Below are 21238 nucleotides of genomic sequence, written 5' to 3'. Positions count from 1 at the left end.
ATCCTGGGCCTTTATCGTTGGGCCAGGGTATGAACAATAATATTATCAAAAAAGTCATTTTTTGTAATTTTTTTATAAATTCTTAAATAATTTTTAAAAAAATTGTAATTTAATTTTAAAAATTACACCAAACATTAATATTATTACTTTTCATAAATCAAAAATTCAAAAAAATTGCTTCACAACTTTCCAAACGGACGCTTGCAAAGTTTTTATTTGTGCATTTAGGCGGTCCAAACATTAACGACAAAAATAAAACTTCATCTAAAGTTAAAATAATCTTTTATCCTAAATCAAGCATTTATGTGATGATTCTGCGTTGGCTTATACTCCCGGAGTCTTGGTTGCATTTTTGTCTTCGTTAACTGTAGACATGATTATACCCTATGTAGAGCCTTATCACATGTAATTTATAGATGATTAGGTGTTATAAATGCTGATTTTGCTGGTTTATTTTTTTGGGTGTTGCCTCTGACAAAGAGGTTGTATATTATAATTATTTAATAATAGAAGTTTCATGGTCAATTTTTGCTTTTTCAACTTGGTAACCTGATTTCCTCGATCATTTTCTGTTTCAGGTTGTTGATGATGTTATTATGCGTGTCTGAGGTAATTCATGCTCTGGGTTTGTTGTTAAAGGAAACAGAAACGAAAATTACATATAAGTATATAAATACTATTTTTCTATATTTTTTATTATTTGTTTGTGCATAGATTTGTCTTAAAAAAAAATAAAAAACTGATTTAATAATTAAAATTCATTAAAGACCAAGATGTCCAACTAAAAAGTCGTTGGATATTACTCGAACAATATGCGTATACATACAACAAACAAGTCTCCTACCAATTTAGCTTGCAAAGACCCGAAGAGGTTGATGTACATATATATATATATATATTAATACATAATAAAACAAGTGCATTCAACAGGATCACCAATCGTTTTTTTCATTGTCTACACACTTTTTTTTCTAGGTTTTAAGAACAACGTTTCTGCCGTAAATATAAAATGGTATCGTGAAGGTGTGGATCGTGGCAGTTCCTAGAAGCACACAAATATAAATTAACATGAGACTTCGGTGTTTGTCCATGCTAGTCTACAGAAACTATGGTCTTCACCCATTTTCTCATTCCTTGATGCTGAGAAGAAGGCCATTAAGTGCAACAACACTATGATGAATTCACTTCCTTTCATTATGATGTCTTTCAAATGCAGATGAAGACTTCCCACGTTATATAGCATATACTATCTCCCCACTGCTATCTACATCAAGCTCAAAGTCAGAGTCCAAGTCATCCATGTCATCATCCACATCGATGTTATCCATCATATAATTGTCTAACGTATGTGCCCCAACCGGTGGTATTGTAGCTTCTGAAATTATCTGCATGATCTCATCAATGCTCTGCATGGGTTGATCTGGCTCTTCAAATTGGTTACCCATAATTTTTTCATCAATCAACTCTGCCGGAAGATTCTTCAGAAACCATTCATTTTTCAAGATTTCAGGAATGGTGATCCTCTGTTACATGAATTTTTCAACTGCATTAGATTTAAATAAATGAATAAACGAGCAAGTTTAGAAACTGGAAATTACCTCAGCAGGGTCAAAAACAAAGATCCTTGAGATAAGGTGGCGACACTCTGGAGATACTTGAACAAAGTCTGGGATAGAGTACTGGACGCTGAGGACCCTCTGCAATGAAACCAACAGAAACAAGTTGAGGTCACGCAATCAGAGGCAAGGCTTGTGAACATGTGCAAATGTCTTAACATCTTATCAACCTGAATTGTCTTCCTGAAGTCTTTAGGTTCATTAGGATCTTCAAAAGGATATGATCCCACTAGCATCACATATAAGGTTACTCCACATGACCAAACATCTGCGACCTGAAATTAAATGCATGAGAATCTAAACCAATTAGATACCAAGTTAAACGTTCAAATGTCTAATCAAAGTAAACCAATCCAATTCACCACATCACTAATAAAAGGGATTGGATAACAAGATTACAAACTAGCCTATAAGTGCTTAGTGATATTGCTCACAGCTTATAACAAAAATTACTAAACACATGATTATGTGTGTAGAAGTTTGAAAATGCCAAAATAGTCTAAATACAGATTAGAAAGATAAAAATCATGAAAAGAATGGCGGGAGAAAGTTGGCTGGTTGTAATTTGACCTTATTTTATCATTTAGTACATTTAGAACTTCAGTTTTTAAAAGATCAATATCTGGACCTTCTAACTTTAAGGAAAGGTTCAGGATAAAAAATTACCTCCTGTTCTCGTTTAATAATAATAACAAAGACTTGTGTAAATACTGTAAAGATGCTCAACTAGTGCCAAGAAGAAATGAATTATGTGAAGATGACATACAGAAAAGAAATATAGTTTTTGTTCAGATCCAGATAAAAATCACCAGCACACAAATTATGACAAATATTCTTTCATTCAATCAAATGTGATTGCAAGTTCGCAACACTTATAAAGAGCGCCATTACCAAACTAAGAAGTACTCTACCTTGCCATCATACTCTTGCTTTAGCAACACTTCTGGAGCAATATATGCTGGAGTCCCCACTGTTGACTTTGGTTGTGAATGAAGCACTGAAGACTGCCAAGAAAAAATATATTAGATTGGGAACATCTATAATTGATAAGTCCCAAAGTAGATTGAAAAATATGAATAATTTATGACTGATAAGGAAAAAAATGAATGAACAAAATGGGAAGGTGTCATGATGCATACATTGGATGCACAGTTTTAATTACGATATCTCCCCCAAAAAAAATATTAACACCATGAATTCCACAATAAAACTTGGCTCCTCTAAAATGATTATCACCTTATACATGGTCTAATAGTTAACGTAAGCTACAAAACAATAGTTGTTCAATTGATGATTACATATGACAATGTTGGCTTGGACTTGGAAGTAGCTAAGTTTTAGCACATGGAGCAAGCATAAGCTCATTAAATAATCTAGATCATCAAATTTCAAATGAACAGTCTTGCACAATTGTCCCTTTCAAAAGACACATTATAAAAACTCAAAAATATTCCAATTGAGCACTGCAGGAAAAAAGTGATTCACAAGAAAACCATTTTTTTTTAAATGCAGGACGTAATTTGGAGCTATGCTAATATTATTTTTTTTAATAAATAAATAAATAAAATTGGTATCTAACATAAAATTGGTGATGTAGTAAAGGAGTGCCCAACGCTTCATTTAGGGGTAAATTTAGTCAATCACACAAACACCCAGTACAACCAATAAGCATGGAACTCACACCATGATAAGCTAGCGAGACAAAGAAAATCTTGCCTTGGAGTACCCAAAATCACATATCTTCAAATGAAGAGCTGAAGTTCCATCCAACAAAGTGTTCTCCAACTTCAAGTCCCGGTGACACACTTGCTTCATGAGGAAACACATACATAAGACTGATACCTCACCTATACTACATTGTAGTCTAGGTTAAATGTAATTTAGATCAGAAAGGAAAGGAGAGGACTTTGATTACCATTGCATGGCAATAGCTGACCCCAGATATGAGTTGTTGAAAGAAGAATCGAGCCTGCAGAACAACAATGGGTTAAAAGGTTACAGAGAAAACAGATTACAATTACAAAAATATTCTCCCCTTGGGTGACAGGTGTCAGAGAAGTAAACAAATTGTATATGAACCTCGTCTTCAGTAAAACGCCCTGCATTGCAGATTCGCTCAAACAATTCTCCTCCAGATGCATATTCCATTACGATTGCCAAATGAGTAGGTGTCAAAATGACCTGAGTCAAATTTCAGTAAATGTAATTATCCCCCATGTAAAATATATCATCTGCATGATCCACACTTACAAAGTATCAGAATTAATCAACATATACTTAAAAAAAAATACCAACCTCTTTAAACCTGATGATGTTAGGATGTCTTAGAGACCTGTGATTAATGATTTCTCTCTTAACATTTTCATCAATCTGTGACCACAATAACATGACAGGTAAAACAGATGCGTCCAACTCTTGAGTCTTGATCAATGACAATTAGACAGAAACATAGGCAGCACAAATAACATAATAGTAAAGGTCAATAAAAGATCCCAGTCGAACTTGAATAAAAAATAGATTTTAAACATCAAAAGATTCACAGCTCCACTGTGAATACCTAAACCAAAAGTTCACCATAACCGTCTAGCAGTGAACCCCCTGAACCCGACCCACGTTTGACATTTGAAGCAAAAGTGCAAAACTTCAAACAAAAAGGTTTGGAAGATTAACTGAAGTGCATGTTTTCCTAAAATACTAGGACTTGCCATAAATCCTTGTTACCCCTTTTTCTTCCTTAAACATATCTCTCAACTATAAAGTGCACTAAGCCAATAACCGATACTAACCAGCTAAAGTAACATGCTTAACATAGCAAAAATTTCCATATCCTCTCACGTTCCAAACAGACGTGTCACCAGAACCAAAGAAACAAAACATATCAAGTTAACAACTCAACATAAATTACTAGTAGGGGAAAAGAACGGAAAAGTTTAATTTTTTCCCCCCAAAAAAAACCAACAACCTTCCATAACTCAAGTTGTGAAACAAAATAAACAACCCCAAAATATAGTATCATAACGTCAGCGTCAATAAACAAACGACAACTCATTCAACAATTAAAAGGAAGATTAACGAAAATGTGACATCCACTCCCCCCCCCCCCCCCCAAAAAAAAAAAAAAAAACCCAAACCCCCCAAAAAGAAAAATAATAAAACACACACACACACATGTAAAAATCAAAACCTTTTTTTTCTGCTTGAATTACTTAAGGAAAAAAGGATGAATGATTCAGAGAAGTAGATTAAAGATTACCCTGGTAAGTTAAACCCTAATCTCTAACCTTATCACCGCGTTCGATGTACTTAACAGCAACAAGCTCCTTGGTGAGCCTGTCCCTCATGAGCCTTGCCACACCGAAATTCCCGGAGCCTATGTCACGGACGAAATCGTAGCGATCACTTTCGTGTATGATTGGCAACTCCATCCCTCCTCCGCCAGCTCCCGCCGCCGCTGCCGGCGTTCGATTCATCGGTAAATAAAAAAAAAAGGCAAAACAAAAAGGAGCCGCCTTTTTTCCTCTCTTGGAAGGAAGGGAGATTAAATTACATTAGAAAGCACAAAAAACGAGGGGTGAAGAGAGAGGCGGTTTCCGATCGGAGCAGAGCGATGAGCTATATATGTGAAGAAGATATTATTAGCAGCAGAGAAAGTAGAAAAGGTTTGAGATTGTTGTGTTGTGTGGGTGAGTTTGTGAGAGGAGGAGACTTTTGAGTTGGGGTAAGGTAATGGAATGAGTGAGGAGGCAGTAAACGACGTCGTTTTCTGTGTTTGTGTGCCGATATTAGATGGATGACGCCGGTTGAGGTGGTTGCCTCGTAAGCAACATTGTCGTCTTTCTCCTTTTTTATTCTTTACTTTTTTTTTATTTAAACATGTTGCTTCCCTTCCTTCCCTTTCTCTTCTCTATTCAATTTTGAATTAATTTCTATCTCTCTGCATGTGCTCCTGTTATTTTCTTTTTTATAAATTATAACATAAGATATGCATATACCTATGGAATAAAGAATTACTTTAGTATTTTATTATTGTTAGAATGATAATTGAATGCGGTATAGGGTTTGATGGTGATGTGGGTTGCTTAGTTGATAATGTATACGGATGGCTGTGGGTTGTTGTCAGGCGCAGCAACTTGAGGGGGTTTTGGCTGCCTTGGATTGTACCCGCTGAAAATGACGACTTGGTCCCTCTTCTTATTATTCATTGCTATTCTCTCATTGGCCCTTCTTACCCTCAACCAATCAAGCCCATTCCACCTGGCATCGACATGGTCTATTCGGTTAGGTGCTTGATTATGACACCCACTTTTTTCTCTCTCTCTCATTATCGTCTACTTCGCATAGAGTAGACTAGAGGAAGGAGGGGAGAAGAGAGAGGGGAAAGGAGGAGAGAAAGACGAAGAGAAGAGGAGGGGGAGGAAAGAGGTTGGAAGAGATGAATGCAATGCGATGATTTGTGATCTTAGCTTGAAGCTTTATTGGATAGAAAAAGTAATCGAAGCTAATAAGCTTCAAGTCTTCTTAGTTCTTAGCTAGCTAGTAGCTCTAATATTGGCAACAGTGGATTAATTACAATTTTAGTCTTTTAAGTATGTATCAAAAAATTTGTTTATTTTTAATTTTTTTATAAATAAAATCGAACTTAACATTTAACATAGTTTTAAAAAATTTTTTACTTAAAATTTAAATTTTAAAATTAAATTATTTCTAACAAAAAAATTGTAAAATAAAAAAACAAAAAAAATCATTAATAGAAAAAAAAGAACTACAAAAATATACAATATACAACAATAATCTAATATTTAAATTCAAGAACAACAATAATATATAACAATAACAACTGTTGTGCCTTCATTTGTATTTTTACTGGTGAGCCTGTCCTTACCGCCTCTACCTCTTTCTCTGCTAATCATTGAAAAGGATCATATAAAAGAGTACTATCTATAAATGTTTTCAGATTATGTGCTTCAGAATCATAAGTAACCAAACATGCTTTTACTGTTGACAAATCATTTTCTGCGCTCCCAATATGCTCTTCAATTTCTATCGCATGCTTTTGTTCCCTTGCCTGGATTGATCTATCATTTTATAAGATTTCTTATTTTAAAAATTAACAAAAGGATTTTGTTAAAACTCAATTTCTTAATTTCATTCAATTATGATAACATACAATCGCTATTAATTGCTCAAATGCAAACTGCTACCTTTTTTGAGTGGCTTCTTTCTCCTCCACCAGCTGCCTGTGGCACCTCAAAGCTTCAGCATCCTTTTCATCCGCCATGCCAATGTTTCTCTCTCTAAACCATAAACACACTGCCATTAGGGCACCCATTCACTGCCTTTCATGGTTTCTCCCTTACTGTGCCTCCTTCAATTCCGCCTTCGAGGGAGAGGGAGAAGCCAGGAAAGAGCACAAGCCTTTTAGCTCGAGACTCGATCGGAGGTAGAGGGCTTCTTCTTCCTCATCCATTCTACGAAATCCTGATTTAGTGGTGGCCGGACCAGCGGAAGAACTTGACGACCTAGGCGGGGAAGGCATAGGAGAGCTTGAGGACTTTCTCAACATCGGAGGAAGTGACGAAAGGGAGGAATCGTGGAGAGATTGGAGAGATTGCTCGATGGAGTGAGAAAGAGTGGTGGTGATGATGTGGCAAAGGGTTTTAACGGTGGAGGAGAGGGAGGAGGGGGAGTCCAAGTAGGAGAGAAAGGGCTGGGTGCAGCAGTGGTTGGGCTTTATTTCTTCTGAAGAGAAGGGTTGGGAGCTGTGGAGAATAAGAAGAAGAAGAGAAGGGTATTTTGGTCCAAAGGACGAATTTAAAACTACTTTGAACCTTAGAACGATTTTGTATGCAAAAAAAGGTTGGAGATGAAAAAATTTTCAACCTATACTTTAAGGACCAAAATCGTACTTAATCCTACTATATAATATTTTTGTTTTTGAACAAACGAGCTCACAACAATAAAATGGAGCAAAAGGATAAACTAGAACCCAAACTAACAGCAACCAAAATAAACAAAGAGTGATATATAAAAAGGATCCCCAATGTCATCTTCGGCATTGCCATCAACAATAAAAAAGATCCACGCTACTCCACGCATTATAACTAGCAACCGATATGTGGAACACTTCTTCTATACCTGATTCCTTGTTATGAAAGATTCGACCATTCCTTTCTAGTCAGATATTCCAAATAATTGAAAAGAAACGTATGAGCCACTTCGTACACTCTTCCTTCCTAGTAAATGCACCTGTCCAACTCTCAAAATATTCCTTCAGTGAACCTGAAACTGCCCATAACCTTCCAAAACCAGATAGCCAAACACACCACATTTGCTAAGTAAAATCATAAATAATAAACAAGTGGTGAACAAATTCGGCATCTTTTTTACACAATACACATATGTTGTCACCCTGATAAATGATTCCCAGTCTATACAGTCTTTCTTTAATATTCACTCTGCCTATCAAAATAAACCAAGTGAATAATTCCACTCTTGGTGGAACCAAGCCTTTCCATATAGTTCTGATGAAACTATAACTCGTAACATCTTCCGGAAGCGTTTCTGACTGCAACACCGACACAAAATAGTTGGTAGTAAATACTCCTTTCCCATCAAACTTCCAAACAACTCTATCATCTCTATTATTTTCTAGCTTTATGGGTCTTAAAGTATCATGCAACTGATCTATTAATTTCAACTCCTACTGGTATAATTATCACCTCCACTGGAAGTTCCAAATCCACTCTAACCTATCCTAGAACCCACAATCTCCTATTACAGATCCTCTTTGGTTTGAAATAGAGAAGAGTCTCAAAAAATTATCTTTTAACGAACCACTTTGTAGGCAAACATCTTCCCAAAATTGAGTCCTTCGACCATCATCTACCTCTATAGACAACTCAGAAATCATCTTATGTCTCACATTTTGATCCTTGAACTGTAATTGACAAATATCCTTCCATGGGCCCCCTCTAACCGCAATGCCTGATTTGACAATATCAAATTGAGATTTAAACTATAACAAAAGCAAACTACCTTCTTCCACAATAGATACTCCTCTTTTGAAAAATGTCACCACCACTTGAAAAGAAGCGCTGTGTTTCTAACCACGGCATCACCCACCCCCAACCCTCCCAACTTTTTTGGAGCTTGATCACATCCCACTTAACCAATGCTCAGTTGATTAGAATCAAACTCAATTTATTAAAGTTAATACTTAGCCCCAATATCACCTCAAAACACCTTAGTAGTTTTGCGTAATTTCTGATAATCTCCTCCTCTGGCGGACAGAACAATATAGTGTCATCTACAAATTGGAGATATGACAACTCTATATTATCCTTACCAACCAATAAAGGCATAATATCTCACCCATCATCCTATGCAAAACATCAACCACAAGAATGAACAAAAATGGAGACAGTAGATCATCTTGTTTCAAACCCTTCTCCATCTTAAAAGGTTTCGATGGCGAGCCATTAATCAAAATCAACATAGAAGTTGTACTAAGACACTCCTTTACCCAAACCCTCCACTGCCAACCAAAACCCATCTTCTGCAATACAATGTCCACAAAACTCCACTTAACTCTATCATATGCCTTTTGAAAAACTAATTTAATAATTGTCGCTTTTTTCTTCCTCATCTTAAACCATTGTACTGTTTCATACGCAATAAGTGCACCATCATGTATTTTCTGACCTTTAACAAATACACTATGTGTCTCACCTACTAGTCCTAACTTCACCGATCTTATCCTCCTAACAAACACTTTAGAGATTACCTTATATACACAACCCACCATACTCATCGGCCGAAGGTCCTTGATCTCTTTGGCTCCAATAAGCTTCGGTATGAGAGTCACCCACATAATATTTGAATCTGAAGGTAGCCTGGATCTTTGAAAAAAATTCAAGACAACTATTATGAACTCTGTACTAATCTCATCCTAGCACTTTCATACCCATCACTTCCTGGAACTTTAGACGATTCACAGTCCAACATTGCCTCCATAACCTCCTCAACCATCGGCATCCTCTCTAGTGTTATAGAATCTTCTTTAGCTATTCAATTCACCAACCCATCTCTAAATCCCACAATTGAAGATCTCTCCTAACGATACAAGTCCTTATAAAAACTCCCTAACAACAATCTTAATTCTAGCTTGATTTTTTATCAACCTTCCATTAAGAACCAATGTATCAATTCTATTGTTCCTCCTTCTGAAGGATGCCAAGTTATGGAAATACCAAGTATTTTTGTCCATATCCTTTGCTTGTCTATATCGCGACATCTGTTTCTAGTACACCTCTTTTCTCACGTATCATTTCTCATAATAGCTGACTAACGCCTTCCTTCTTTCTTCTATTATACCATCATAAACTCCATTGTTGGCCATATCATCTATCTTCTTTATCTCATCCTCAAAACGTTGAATCCTATTGTCTATGTCACCAAATTTGTCCTTATGCCATCTTTTGAGTAGGACAGTCAAAGCCTTCAGTTTATCTGTGAATTGCACATCACCAATACTTTTCCATTTATTCCTAACCATGCTTAGGAAATTCTCGTGCGTAAACCAAGAATCTAAACTCCAGAACAAATGTGGTCTACCTCTGAATTCAGTATTCTCTACTATTATTGGACAATGATCTGACTAACCTCTATGTCCACCTTTTAGTTTAATATCAAAAAACTCTTCAACTCATTCCACACTCAACAAAACTCTATCAATATGACTGTAAGATCGACCTTTAAACTATGTGAATTTTCGATCATGAAGCGGCAAGTCCACTAACTGCATATCTTGAATCCAAGACTTAAATTCTTTTGCTGACACTGTTAACTTGTCTTGACATTTTCTCTCTTCCACCAACACTATCTTATTAAAGTCACCCATGTAGCACACCAAAACTTGACATAAACCAGCAATATAACTCAGTTTTTTCCATACAGCAAATTTCTCTACTCTAGTATGAGCTCCATATACCAAACAAAAAGCACAATAAACTCATTTTTTAGTAAAACACCTTTAACATATAACCATATCTCTCCTTTGTAACAATTATTTATTCTAAACAGCATATCATTCCACATTAATAACAAACCCCAAATACACCTTCCGGTCCTATATACTCCCATCTAACGGCGTCACTCCCCCAAATACGAATTACATCAAACTTAGTCACAACTTGCATCTTGGAATCAATAATTTCTAACATATTCAACTTATGTTTCTTTTTTAGGTCCTTCACCATACTCAGTTTTTCATCACCTCATAACCCTCTAGCATTTCAAGAGCTAAAAATAATTTTAAAACTTTATTACACATATTTCTATGTTTTTGGGCATGCATCTTCTTGCTTTCTCCTTCTATTTTGCCATTCTCCTTTTTGAGCAATTTCTTCATTTTGTGCTTGAAGAATAGCCATGATATCATTATCGTCTTCTTCATTGTACTGCACCACTCCCGACTCAATTGCCAATTCACATGTTCTCCTATTTTCAAGAATTTGATATTCCCGTTCCAATTTTTTTCATCGCATTGCTTCTCCGATTTTCATTCTCAATATCCAAGCCAGCCCCTAAATTAATCTCAGCATTACTAACATCAATTCCATCATCAACCATAAGGATATGTCCTCCCTGTACCCAACTTTATTTTCCAAACTCGACACTACTATCCTCACTATCACTATCAAAGCCGATGTCTCCAGCTGACCGAACACCCTCCATCTCAGACAAAATCGAAGCCATGGAACCGCCGTTATTCGTAGAATTGCGTACCATCATTCGTGGTTCAGGTTCAACGTCAACGGCCGAAGGCACTATGCTACGGTCACCACCAAGCACTCCATGTCCATCATCAGCGTGCCGGGCTCCGTCACCGTAGGAACTATGCACGTTAGAACCAACTTCAGTTGCGGAAGAGCATATCGCGTTAGAACCAACTTCGATGAATCTATTTATGTTACGTTTAATGGTAGTTTTGGTACATTTTAAAACACAATTTGGTGTAATATATAATTATTTTCGATGTCGTGCTTATTAGTTTTTGGTTTTTTTTGTGTCCGTTTGTCCTAAAAGTTGGGATAATTTTTAACACACTTGAAGAATAATCTGCTGCTGCTTTTTCCTCATTTTCTCTTTCATTATTGTTATTGTCATCATCGTTGTCTTCTTTTTTATATGTATAACAATTCGAATCCAGAATGTACTGAAATTTATTAATAATGAAAACACACAAACAAACTCAGTTTAAAACAAGTTCAGACCAAAAGTGCACCTTATTTAAATCAAGAATGCGCCAAAATTCAAATTCAAAATGTACCAAATTACTTAATGATGATGACACACAAACAAATTCAATTCAAAACAAGCACAGACCAAAAGTTCACCTTATTTAAATCAAAGATGTACCAAAATTACTTAATGGTTACTCAAAACTCATCCTCTTCCTCCTTCTTCTTCTTCTTCTTATTCTTCATCGTCATTATCATCTTCTTCTTTTTCTTGTTCATTTTTTTCTAAAAAGAAGAAGAAGAGAAGAAGAAAAAAACGCAGCAAGAAAAAAAAGAAAAAGGAGGAGGAACGCGAATAAAAAAAAAAGAAACCCGAAGAAGATAAAGGAGGAACGCGAAGAAGAATGAGGAAAAACACGAAAAAGAATGAGAAGAAGAAGAAGAAGAAGGAGAAAGAAAGAAATGCGGAACCGTTTCACATAATTGGAGTGTGTAGTCACGCTCCACTAATGAAACCACTTTTTGTTGAACTTAACCAACTCGGTTAAACTTAATTACTAAAAAGACTTTGATGTGTAGTATAACTGTTTTTTTTTTTCACCAAAACTTCATTATTGCTTATCTCTTTTTGACTTTTTAAACCAAGTCATTGCTGAGTTGTCCCTTTTTTTTTTCGAATAAACTATTAAAATAATACTCAAAAATTTATATTACTTACAAAATAAACTCTAAAAGAAACTAATAATAAATAAATTCTGAAAAAAAAATAAAAACACGACAAAAAAAGTAAATATTAAATATATATTCTAAAAATAATTTTAGAAATCAAATTTTAATACAAAATGTTGGAATCATTATTAAAAAATAAAATCTTTTCATTTTTAAAATTTAATAATATTTGTCAAGTAAAATTTTCTTTTGAAAAATGATTTTGAATGACTATATTTTTTTAAAAAAATAAAAAATCTAAAAATTAAATTTTGTTCAAAATTTTTTATGCATTTTAAAATATTTTGAAGCTATTTATTAGATAAAAAAATTTGTCTTGTTACTTATAAAAAATAATATTTATTAAATTTTTTGTCTCTTTTTAAATTATTTAAAAATTATTTTGTTGACAATAATCTTTTAAATTTTTTTTTGCGAACGTCTACATTTTTTAGATACTAAATTGGTAATTAATTTTTTTTTCCCAATACAAATAAACGCCACCTGCAGTTACCTTATAATTCACGATAACGATGTACTGAGGTACGATAATTCACGAAAAAAATAATGTTATTTTTGTATATAATTTTTTGTTTATCGTTTATCATAAAAATTATATAAAAGAATACTACAAATATCTTTTCTAAAAAAATATTTTTTTGAAAGTGATACCAATAAATATCTAAGAAAGGTTACAGACTAATTGAGAACGACCCCACCCGCTTTTTATTATAGGGATTATCATTGACCCCTCTTTTTTCCCTTTATGCTAAATTGTAAAAGTATACAAAAGTACCCAATAAAATGAAGGATGGGCCAAAAAATGAATTAGCGAAACTAGACTGGCTTTAAAACCCACTTTATGAAGGCCCAATTACGACGAGGAAACTCGAAATCACAGATCCCGTGAAAGCCCAACTTTTAGGCATGTGACAGCCGCACCAAAAATCCACCTTCTAAAGCTTATCCAAATACCCGAAGCTAAGGCCAGTTTGCTTTCTCGTGCAGGCAAAAACAAACAAACAAACAAGTTTTTGTTTACTTGCGCAACCAGACACGCTAGTGGAGGGGTAGATTCATGAATTAGACAAGAATCACAGGGGCAAAATAGTAAACCGAAAGGGTTGGCAAATGCCATGTAAATTGGCACGTGTGGTGGTAACTGCATCCTCCATGGAATCCATATTCCTTAACGAGTAACGAGAAACGGGCGAAGCGAGAGAGAGAAGCATTTTATATATTTCCAATTGTGTCCTTGCCTGGGGTAACCTCGTCTTCCCCAAATTCGCTTTTTGTGTGAGAGACTGAGTCAGAGTGGGTGAGTCAGCCGCGGCCAGCGAACTCGTTCAAGCATTGAAAGAGGGGGGAAAACAGGGTTAACTCGGTTCTTTGAGAATGGTATCCGAATCGGAGCTCATCGGGCGCCTCCGCGAGTTCCTCCGTAGCTCCGACCTAAACACCACCACAACCGCCACCGTCCGCCGCCAGCTCGAGGCCGATTTCGGAATCGATTTGTCCGATAGGAAGGCATTCATTCGGGAACAGGTGGACTTGTTCCTTCAGAGCGAGCACAACCATCCACAGGAACAAGAACAAGAGGAACCGCAACCGGCAGATGAAGATGACGAAGAAGAAAAAGATGAAGAGACCGATAAACCCGAACGAAGCCGGGGTTCTGATTCCAAGGGAGAAACGGAAGAAGAAGAAGACGATGATGAAGACGAAGAGGAACAGAAATCCAAAAATGCTCGGAATGGGAAGAAGAATAAAGGACGGTTAGTTAGTCCTTTCTTTTCTTAATTGATTAGTTCTTTAAAACAATTGCATTTTAATTTTCTGAAATTATTGCTTGATTCTACGTGAGAGAATAAATCAAATTTGATTGACAGTAACGGGCTTCTTCTTTGAGGTCATATATCTGGAACTGGGAGCAAAGATTCCCTGCCATTTCGCATTCAATGGCATCATTGGTTAATTTTTGTATTAGATATTTTGGAATTTCGTAAGCATATTTTAGCTGGCATTTCGTTACTCCATGTTGGTATGGTATATGATCATAGACTCAGGCACATGCCTTCCGTTATTTTGAGTATTGGGGTCCACTCGAGGACTGTGTTGTGTTGCTCTGTATTGGTGATTTCTTTTCTAAAATAAATTGAATTGTGTGCTTTTCAAGTTAGTGACAAGTTACTTGCCTTCCAGGTTTAATTTCAAGATAAAGTGTTCAGTTTTTAGCTTTTATGCACGCATATTCATCTTATACTTATACTTTGCTTTGCCAAACAATCAAATCTTGTTATTCTTTCTTATGCGGTAACGTCAATCACATATGAAGATATCATATCAATCTTATGCCAATTTGCACTTGTAATGTGAAGTCTTAGATTACATATTTTCATAAACATTATATGGTTTACCGCTCTTCCATGGATGTCAACAATTAATTGAACCACGATACCTTCTTCGAGTTGATTTAGCAGAATAAGGACCTGTTTGGTTTCTGAAAATATAGTCTATTTTCAAGATTTTGTAAAGATGAGAATGGGAAGAAGGTTATGCTTTTGTAATTAATATTTCAAACATATAAAAGACTCTTAGTGCATGAATGATCAGTCATCTATGCTAGTGATTATTATGCTTAGATCCCTGAAGTGAGATGCTGATACTTATACACTTGCATGATTGCCTGCAGGAGAATTACTCCAGAGGTGGCCTTTTAGCTTGTAGAGTCTCCAAGTTAAATTCCTTCCCTGCCCCAAACAATTAATTAAACAGAAATCATGTAAAATGTTTTTTCTGTGAAATTGTTTTTCTCTATTTTCTTTATTATACTTATAATTGATGATCTCCCAAAATTTGTGAGTTAATTACCTAAAAGACAATGCTACTGTTACTTGTCTTAAAGTAAAAAATTTATACCATCATGCCTTGGAACTGCCTAGAATTGTCATATGTAAGACTTTCTTGAACACCACGACCATCATACATTAACGGTTTCTTCTTTTTTAGTTTGACCCCGTTTGCCAATAAGGATAGAAGGAAGGCGAAAATTCTTTTGCAGAAAGGTTGTAGTCTTCAAAATATCTAATGCAATAATTCAACTTTTTAACTAGACAAGCTGCATAAAGAAATTTTGTATTACACTGATTCAAATATCTTACAGATACTAATAGAAACTTTGCCCAAATGATTTGTGTAACAGAACTGTTATGTTAATGTTTACATATAAGTAAGTGTTGTAATATGTACATGTATAGGTATAATATTTTGCATGGGAAGGATCCATTGTTTTAATAAATGCTGTTTCATCTGTGTTTCAGCTCTAACAAGGAAGGTAGTGAGGTTGTAAAAAAACGAGGTGGCGGTTTTTGTAAACTATGTAGCCTGTCTCCACAACTTCAGAAATTCACTGGAGCACCAGAAATGGCCAGGACTGAGGTATCTTTCCTTTTTCCGCAACCGGAAAAAAAATGATAGTGGGATAGGTCACTCCAGTTGTATCTCGGAGGGTACCTAAAGTTGATGTAATTCCGTGTCCAGCTTTTTGACATCTTCCCTTTTCTTTTTGGGGGGGGGTTGGTCTTAGGTTGTTAAGCAATTATGGGCCTATATTAGGGAGAACAATTTGCAAGATGCAAACAATAGGCGAAATATCATTTGTGATGAACCATTGCGAGCTATTTTTGGTGTCGATTCCATCAACATGTTCCAAATGAATAAAGCACTAACAAAGCATATCTGGCCATTAGATTCAGATGACGGTATGCACCTGCAACCTTGTTCTTCCATTTACTGGTTCTTATGTTATTCGCCAATAAGATGTATATTCCTTTCGATTGTTATCTTCCATTGTGCTTGTCTGGCAAGATTTGTAATCCATTTTTAAATTTCATTGTGTAATGTTCTTATGATTATGTGGGTTCTAATATTTTGAAACTGTCTTCTCTTTTTAAGAGTTACTCTTTTAAAGCATTTTTCTTGTATCGTATTTTTAAGCATGATATAATTATACTCCTGTAACCATTGTTCTATGACATTGTGACTTGATCTCCCTTCAGGCCCTTTTCTTAGTCCTGTAGTTTTCTCTTAAGATAACTTGAATAATAATGTTTAAACTGTTTATCTTGATGTAGTTATCCCGGTGAAGACAGCACCAAAGGAAAAGGAAAAGGAGAAAGAAAAGGAAAAGCAGAAGAAACATGAGAGAGAAGGCGGTATGAATAATACATTGGGCTAATATTATACATTATTTGCATACAGATCAGAGTCATTTCCTTGCGAATTATAGAGTTTTGCTTCTGTTATTTTATAGTAGTTTACTTTGTTACTTTTAATTGTATTTTGATTGCTTAGATTATTCCGTATTTGTATTAACTATTAAGTGGGGGCCCGGGTGAAATGAGTTATCACTTATATTCGGAAATTAAAATCATTAGACGCACAATCTTATTTTTTGGGGGTAACTCATGGTATATGGTAGTGGTTTTCGTGTTGTTATACTTGTTGATACAAGTTTTATTTGAAAAAAGCATGTTCACTGCATCCTTTACCTACTCTGACAGAATCAGAGGAACCAAAGAAAAAGGAAAAACGTCAGAAGGGAGGGAAATCAGGTTTTCTTGCACCTCTTCAACTATCTGATGCCCTTGTAAATTTCCTTGGTACTGGAGAAAGTGAGTTATCAAGAGCTGAGGTTATAAAAAGAATGTGGGATTACATAAAAGGAAACAACCTTCAGGTATGTCACTTCTTTAAGTTGTTTACTAGCCGGATACATTGTTTAATTAAAGCTCTAATGATCTCTCCTTTAAATAGCATTTCAAAAGCTTGAAAAGACGTATTCAAACCATCTTACATTTTTGGCTGCATAACATAATATTAGCTACATCAAAGTTATCATAGCCATTTCAAATGGCACACCTCGAGCAATGCAATGTTCAGATTTCTAGATAGCTTGTGCCATATGCAGTGTTGTGGAACTCAATATGCAGAATTGTGTTTCACCAAAGGCCTCTGACTTCTCTTAATCAAGTTAATCAGTGCTGTTTGACTTTATCATATTCTTCTACTAATGATTCAAATAAACTTCCTGTTACAGCCTTTAGAGCCTAGAATTTGATAACAAATTCAATAGGTATATTCATTGTGACCCATGAATCAGTTGGCCAGAACTTCTATCATGCATTTGCAATGTCGATGCAAGATTCATCATTTCATTGAACTTAAGATTTACAAATAATTTTGATTTCTTTTTTCTTTTCAAATCCAATCACAATTAAGCTGCATGTCCATACTTAATGTAGCTTTGTTATTATGCGGTACATGCTGGGTAAAACACATGTTCTGAAGTTTATTTGGTTTTGTGAAGGATCCTTCTGACAAGAGGAAAATAATATGCGACAAGAAGCTGAAAGAGCTCTTCGATCTTGACACCTTCACTGGCTTCACTGTTACCAAACTGCTGGCTCCTCATTTTATAAAGGCAGAGCAATAAACTGCTTGTAAATTGTGGTTCGGTCAAGCATGTCAAAATCGGGTGGGAAATTTCGTACCTCAAATTAGTTTTGGAATGTCTTTTATCTATGTTTTTGGCATGGTCTGCCCACAGGTGAAATAGAAGTAGTAGAATGACACAGATTTTCAGTAAATTTTTGTACAAGATTTTAATGTCACATGACCTTTTTATTTATTCTTTTCCTTCTTTTCAATATCGTGTTTTGCCGCTTGGCATCCTAAAAGTTTTGTATTTTTCTACCTTCTTAGTTCTAAGCTTGCAAGGATAATGTTGTCTTCATACAATACTGACAATATAGAAACCTAGAAATCAAAAGAGAAATGTTATATATACCGGTTCCTACTTCCTAGGGAGTCTAATTTGAAAGGCCATCCAAATAATAGGGCTCAAGATTGTATTCACGACTTTATTATGAATTACTATCCTTGTGGTTTAGTTCTTACGCTAAATAACTACATTTTAATTATTATTTTATACAGTCAAATTTATCGAAAAATTAAATGAAGACTGCTCCGTTTTTAGTTCTTAGCCTAAATTGATTGATTCTATCTCTATGGTTTGGAAAGAAGAATTACTGACCAATTTGGACTTGCTTAAGGTTGTCTTCTTGTGTTATGATTTGTAATACTTTCGAATTTCGATAACGATAACTATAGCAGCAGGTAGCATATTTGTAAATTGTGGCTAGAATACAAATTTAAAGGATTTCTCTTGGTGCGGGGATAATTTAAAGAAAAAAGAAATATGAAAATTTTATTAATAGGATCATTTTTATGAAATTTTAAGTGAATACAAAGTTGATGGTACTAATAAACAAACAATTAGACCAACCTAACTTAATTTTTAACTTTACATGCACGCGTTCGAATACATTACAACCTCTCAACTTGGGCCTGTATTATTTGGATAGTTGGACTTCTCAATTTTCGGTAATTTAGATTAAAATTACACTAATTTATTTATAACTAAAATAATAGAACATTACCAAAAAGAAACTAAAATAATAGAATAAATAATCAAATTCGTTTTTAAAACATTATTCAATCGAATAATGCTAGAAATTAAGAGGGTTCAGCCAATAATAAGTCAACAAATATTTTTAAATTATATTCTATACTAATTAATAATATTAATTGTCATTAATTAGTGGTTATTTTATTTTTTTTAAAGATACAAAATTAATAATTATTAATTGTCTCTTTTTACTCTAATTCACTTTTTACCATTTATTAAGTAAATACTAATTTTTTTTCCAAAAAATTTCGAAACTCCAAAAAACAAAAAACACCAAAACATAAGATAAAGAATCATCCAAATCTTAAGAAAAAAAACATACAAAACAAGAAAAAAGAATCATCCAAATCCTAAGAAAAAAAACATACAAAATATAGGAAAAAGAATCATCCAAAACTAATAAAAAGAATCATCCAAAATGTAGAAAAAAGAAACATAAAAAACTAATTAAAAAAATCATTCAAAACCAAATAGGAGGAGAAGAAGAAGAGTCGCAGGGTGGCCAGCGACAACGTCTTGGACGGCGTTAAAAAACGAGTATTTGTCAATAAGGGAGTGCCGTGAATATGCCTTAAATGGAGGAGGTTGGTGCTTCTTTGCTGTTTGGATTAAAAAAAAGGATTTATCAGGAGCCGTGGAGAGGGAGAGTGAAGACTCGGAAGTGGGTTCCGTGAGCTTCCACCGTAATTCCGGTCAAGCATATCTCAACGTATTTTTTCAAACCAGATTTTGGAATTAAAATCCATTAATAATAAATATTTTAAAATATAAATAAATAAAATTAATTAAAATAATTATAAATAATTAAGTTGTTTAATTCTTGGGTCACTTCTTAGTTTCATATATTTTTTCTATTTAATATTTTGAGGCATTGAAGTTTCTCAAATTAAGATTAATTTAATATAATTTTATAAACTTATAAGGTTAGCATTCAATTAAAACTATCAAATATATATTGTAGTGTCACTTAATGTATCATATCAATAAACTCTGATGCCATGAGCAAAGAATAAATACATATCCTTCTCTCGCTTTCATCTTATTCCCCATTATTTTCATATCTATCCTTTTCTTTATACGTCTCATTGTTTGTAGTCATAAATCTAAAATTATACATAAAAAATTTCAAAAAATTTATTATTATATTTATAAAAATGTAAATTAGCTAAATTTAATTTTAAATGTATATAATATTTCTCTTGTCCATTTATAAAATTTTAAAATAGTACAGTTATCCAAAACTCTCTAAAGTCTAAACAACAAAGTAGTATACACATAAATATTTTTTAACCATTTGTTATAAGGGTTTAAGTTTAATATATTAAGAGTATAAAATAATTTATACAACCGTTCAATTATATTTTTTTTTTTAAATTATTATTTATTCGATTAATATAAAAATTATTGTTACTTTTGTGGTATTATATAATTGAATACATATATAAAACTGTTTTATATTAATTGTACATCAAAATTAAATTATTATAATTTATAATACGAATAGGTAATTCCATGAAGTATTTCACTATATGGTCTTATAATACAAACATGTATATAATATGGGGGCATCTAGTGTACAGATGCACTTGTAAAGACTTTTGTCTTTTATGGTTTTGAAAGCGTGTCACTAAAAGTGTTACTTAAAGAGAAAGTATTACCCTTAATCGTTAACTTGGCTCTGATACCAATTTTTTAATATCTTTTTCAGGATTTCCATTAACTCTTTTCAAAATTTCCATTAACTTTTCATATGAGTTTATAATTTGTATAAATTTGGTTGGTGATACTTTATAGTTTACAATTTCAAAAGTATTAACCATTTCTATTATTACTAATTATGATTTCATATTTATAGTTTTTCAATCTTGTTTTAGTTTATAATATTCTTTTTTGCATGGATTAAAATCTTTTATCTGTTTGTCTTTTTCTTTAATATAATTTTTTAAATCCTCAAAAACTTCTTTTATTTCTACATTTTCTGTTGTTTCTAAATATCTTTTTAATTTTTCAACTTCATTCTCCATTTTTTCTTTTAACAACTTTAATTCTTTTAAGTCATAATATGATTTTTCAGGTATTTATAAATTTTTTAAGTTTAGCTCCAACTTGTTTATATTTGTTATTATTTCTATCCTTTTTATTAT

The 21238-nt window shown here is 33.9% G+C and overlaps 2 protein-coding genes across 2 annotated transcripts; one reads left to right on the top strand and one right to left on the bottom strand.

Moving 5' to 3' along the window:
* Positions 1–776: 776 nt before the first annotated feature.
* Positions 777–5394, bottom strand: LOC130980002 (serine/threonine-protein kinase SRK2I-like). The gene is made up of 9 exons (XM_057903593.1): positions 4898–5394; positions 3912–3986; positions 3696–3797; positions 3532–3585; positions 3333–3425; positions 2528–2620; positions 1787–1891; positions 1599–1697; positions 777–1523 (listed from the first exon to the last, which is right to left on the bottom strand). The coding sequence occupies exons 1-9, from the start codon at positions 5084–5086 to the stop codon at positions 1233–1235; spliced, it is 1101 nt and encodes a 366-aa protein (XP_057759576.1). The 5' UTR covers positions 5087–5394; the 3' UTR covers positions 777–1232.
* An 8261-nt stretch (positions 5395–13655) lies between these two features.
* LOC130982633 (upstream activation factor subunit spp27-like) lies at positions 13656–18522 on the top strand. The gene is made up of 6 exons (XM_057906676.1): positions 13656–14340; positions 15886–16003; positions 16152–16326; positions 16699–16779; positions 17128–17303; positions 17934–18522. Exons 1-6 carry the CDS (start codon positions 13961–13963, stop codon positions 18057–18059), a joined length of 1056 nt encoding a protein of 351 aa, XP_057762659.1. The 5' UTR covers positions 13656–13960; the 3' UTR covers positions 18060–18522.
* Positions 18523–21238: the final 2716 nt, after the last annotated feature.

The sequence above is a fragment of the Arachis stenosperma genome, chromosome 5, assembly GCF_014773155.1.
Source record: "Arachis stenosperma cultivar V10309 chromosome 5, arast.V10309.gnm1.PFL2, whole genome shotgun sequence".
Classification (NCBI taxonomy): Eukaryota; Viridiplantae; Streptophyta; class Magnoliopsida; order Fabales; family Fabaceae; genus Arachis; species Arachis stenosperma.
The sequence above is the reverse complement of the archived record's forward strand: the minus strand, read 5'-3'. Positions and strand labels throughout refer to the sequence as shown.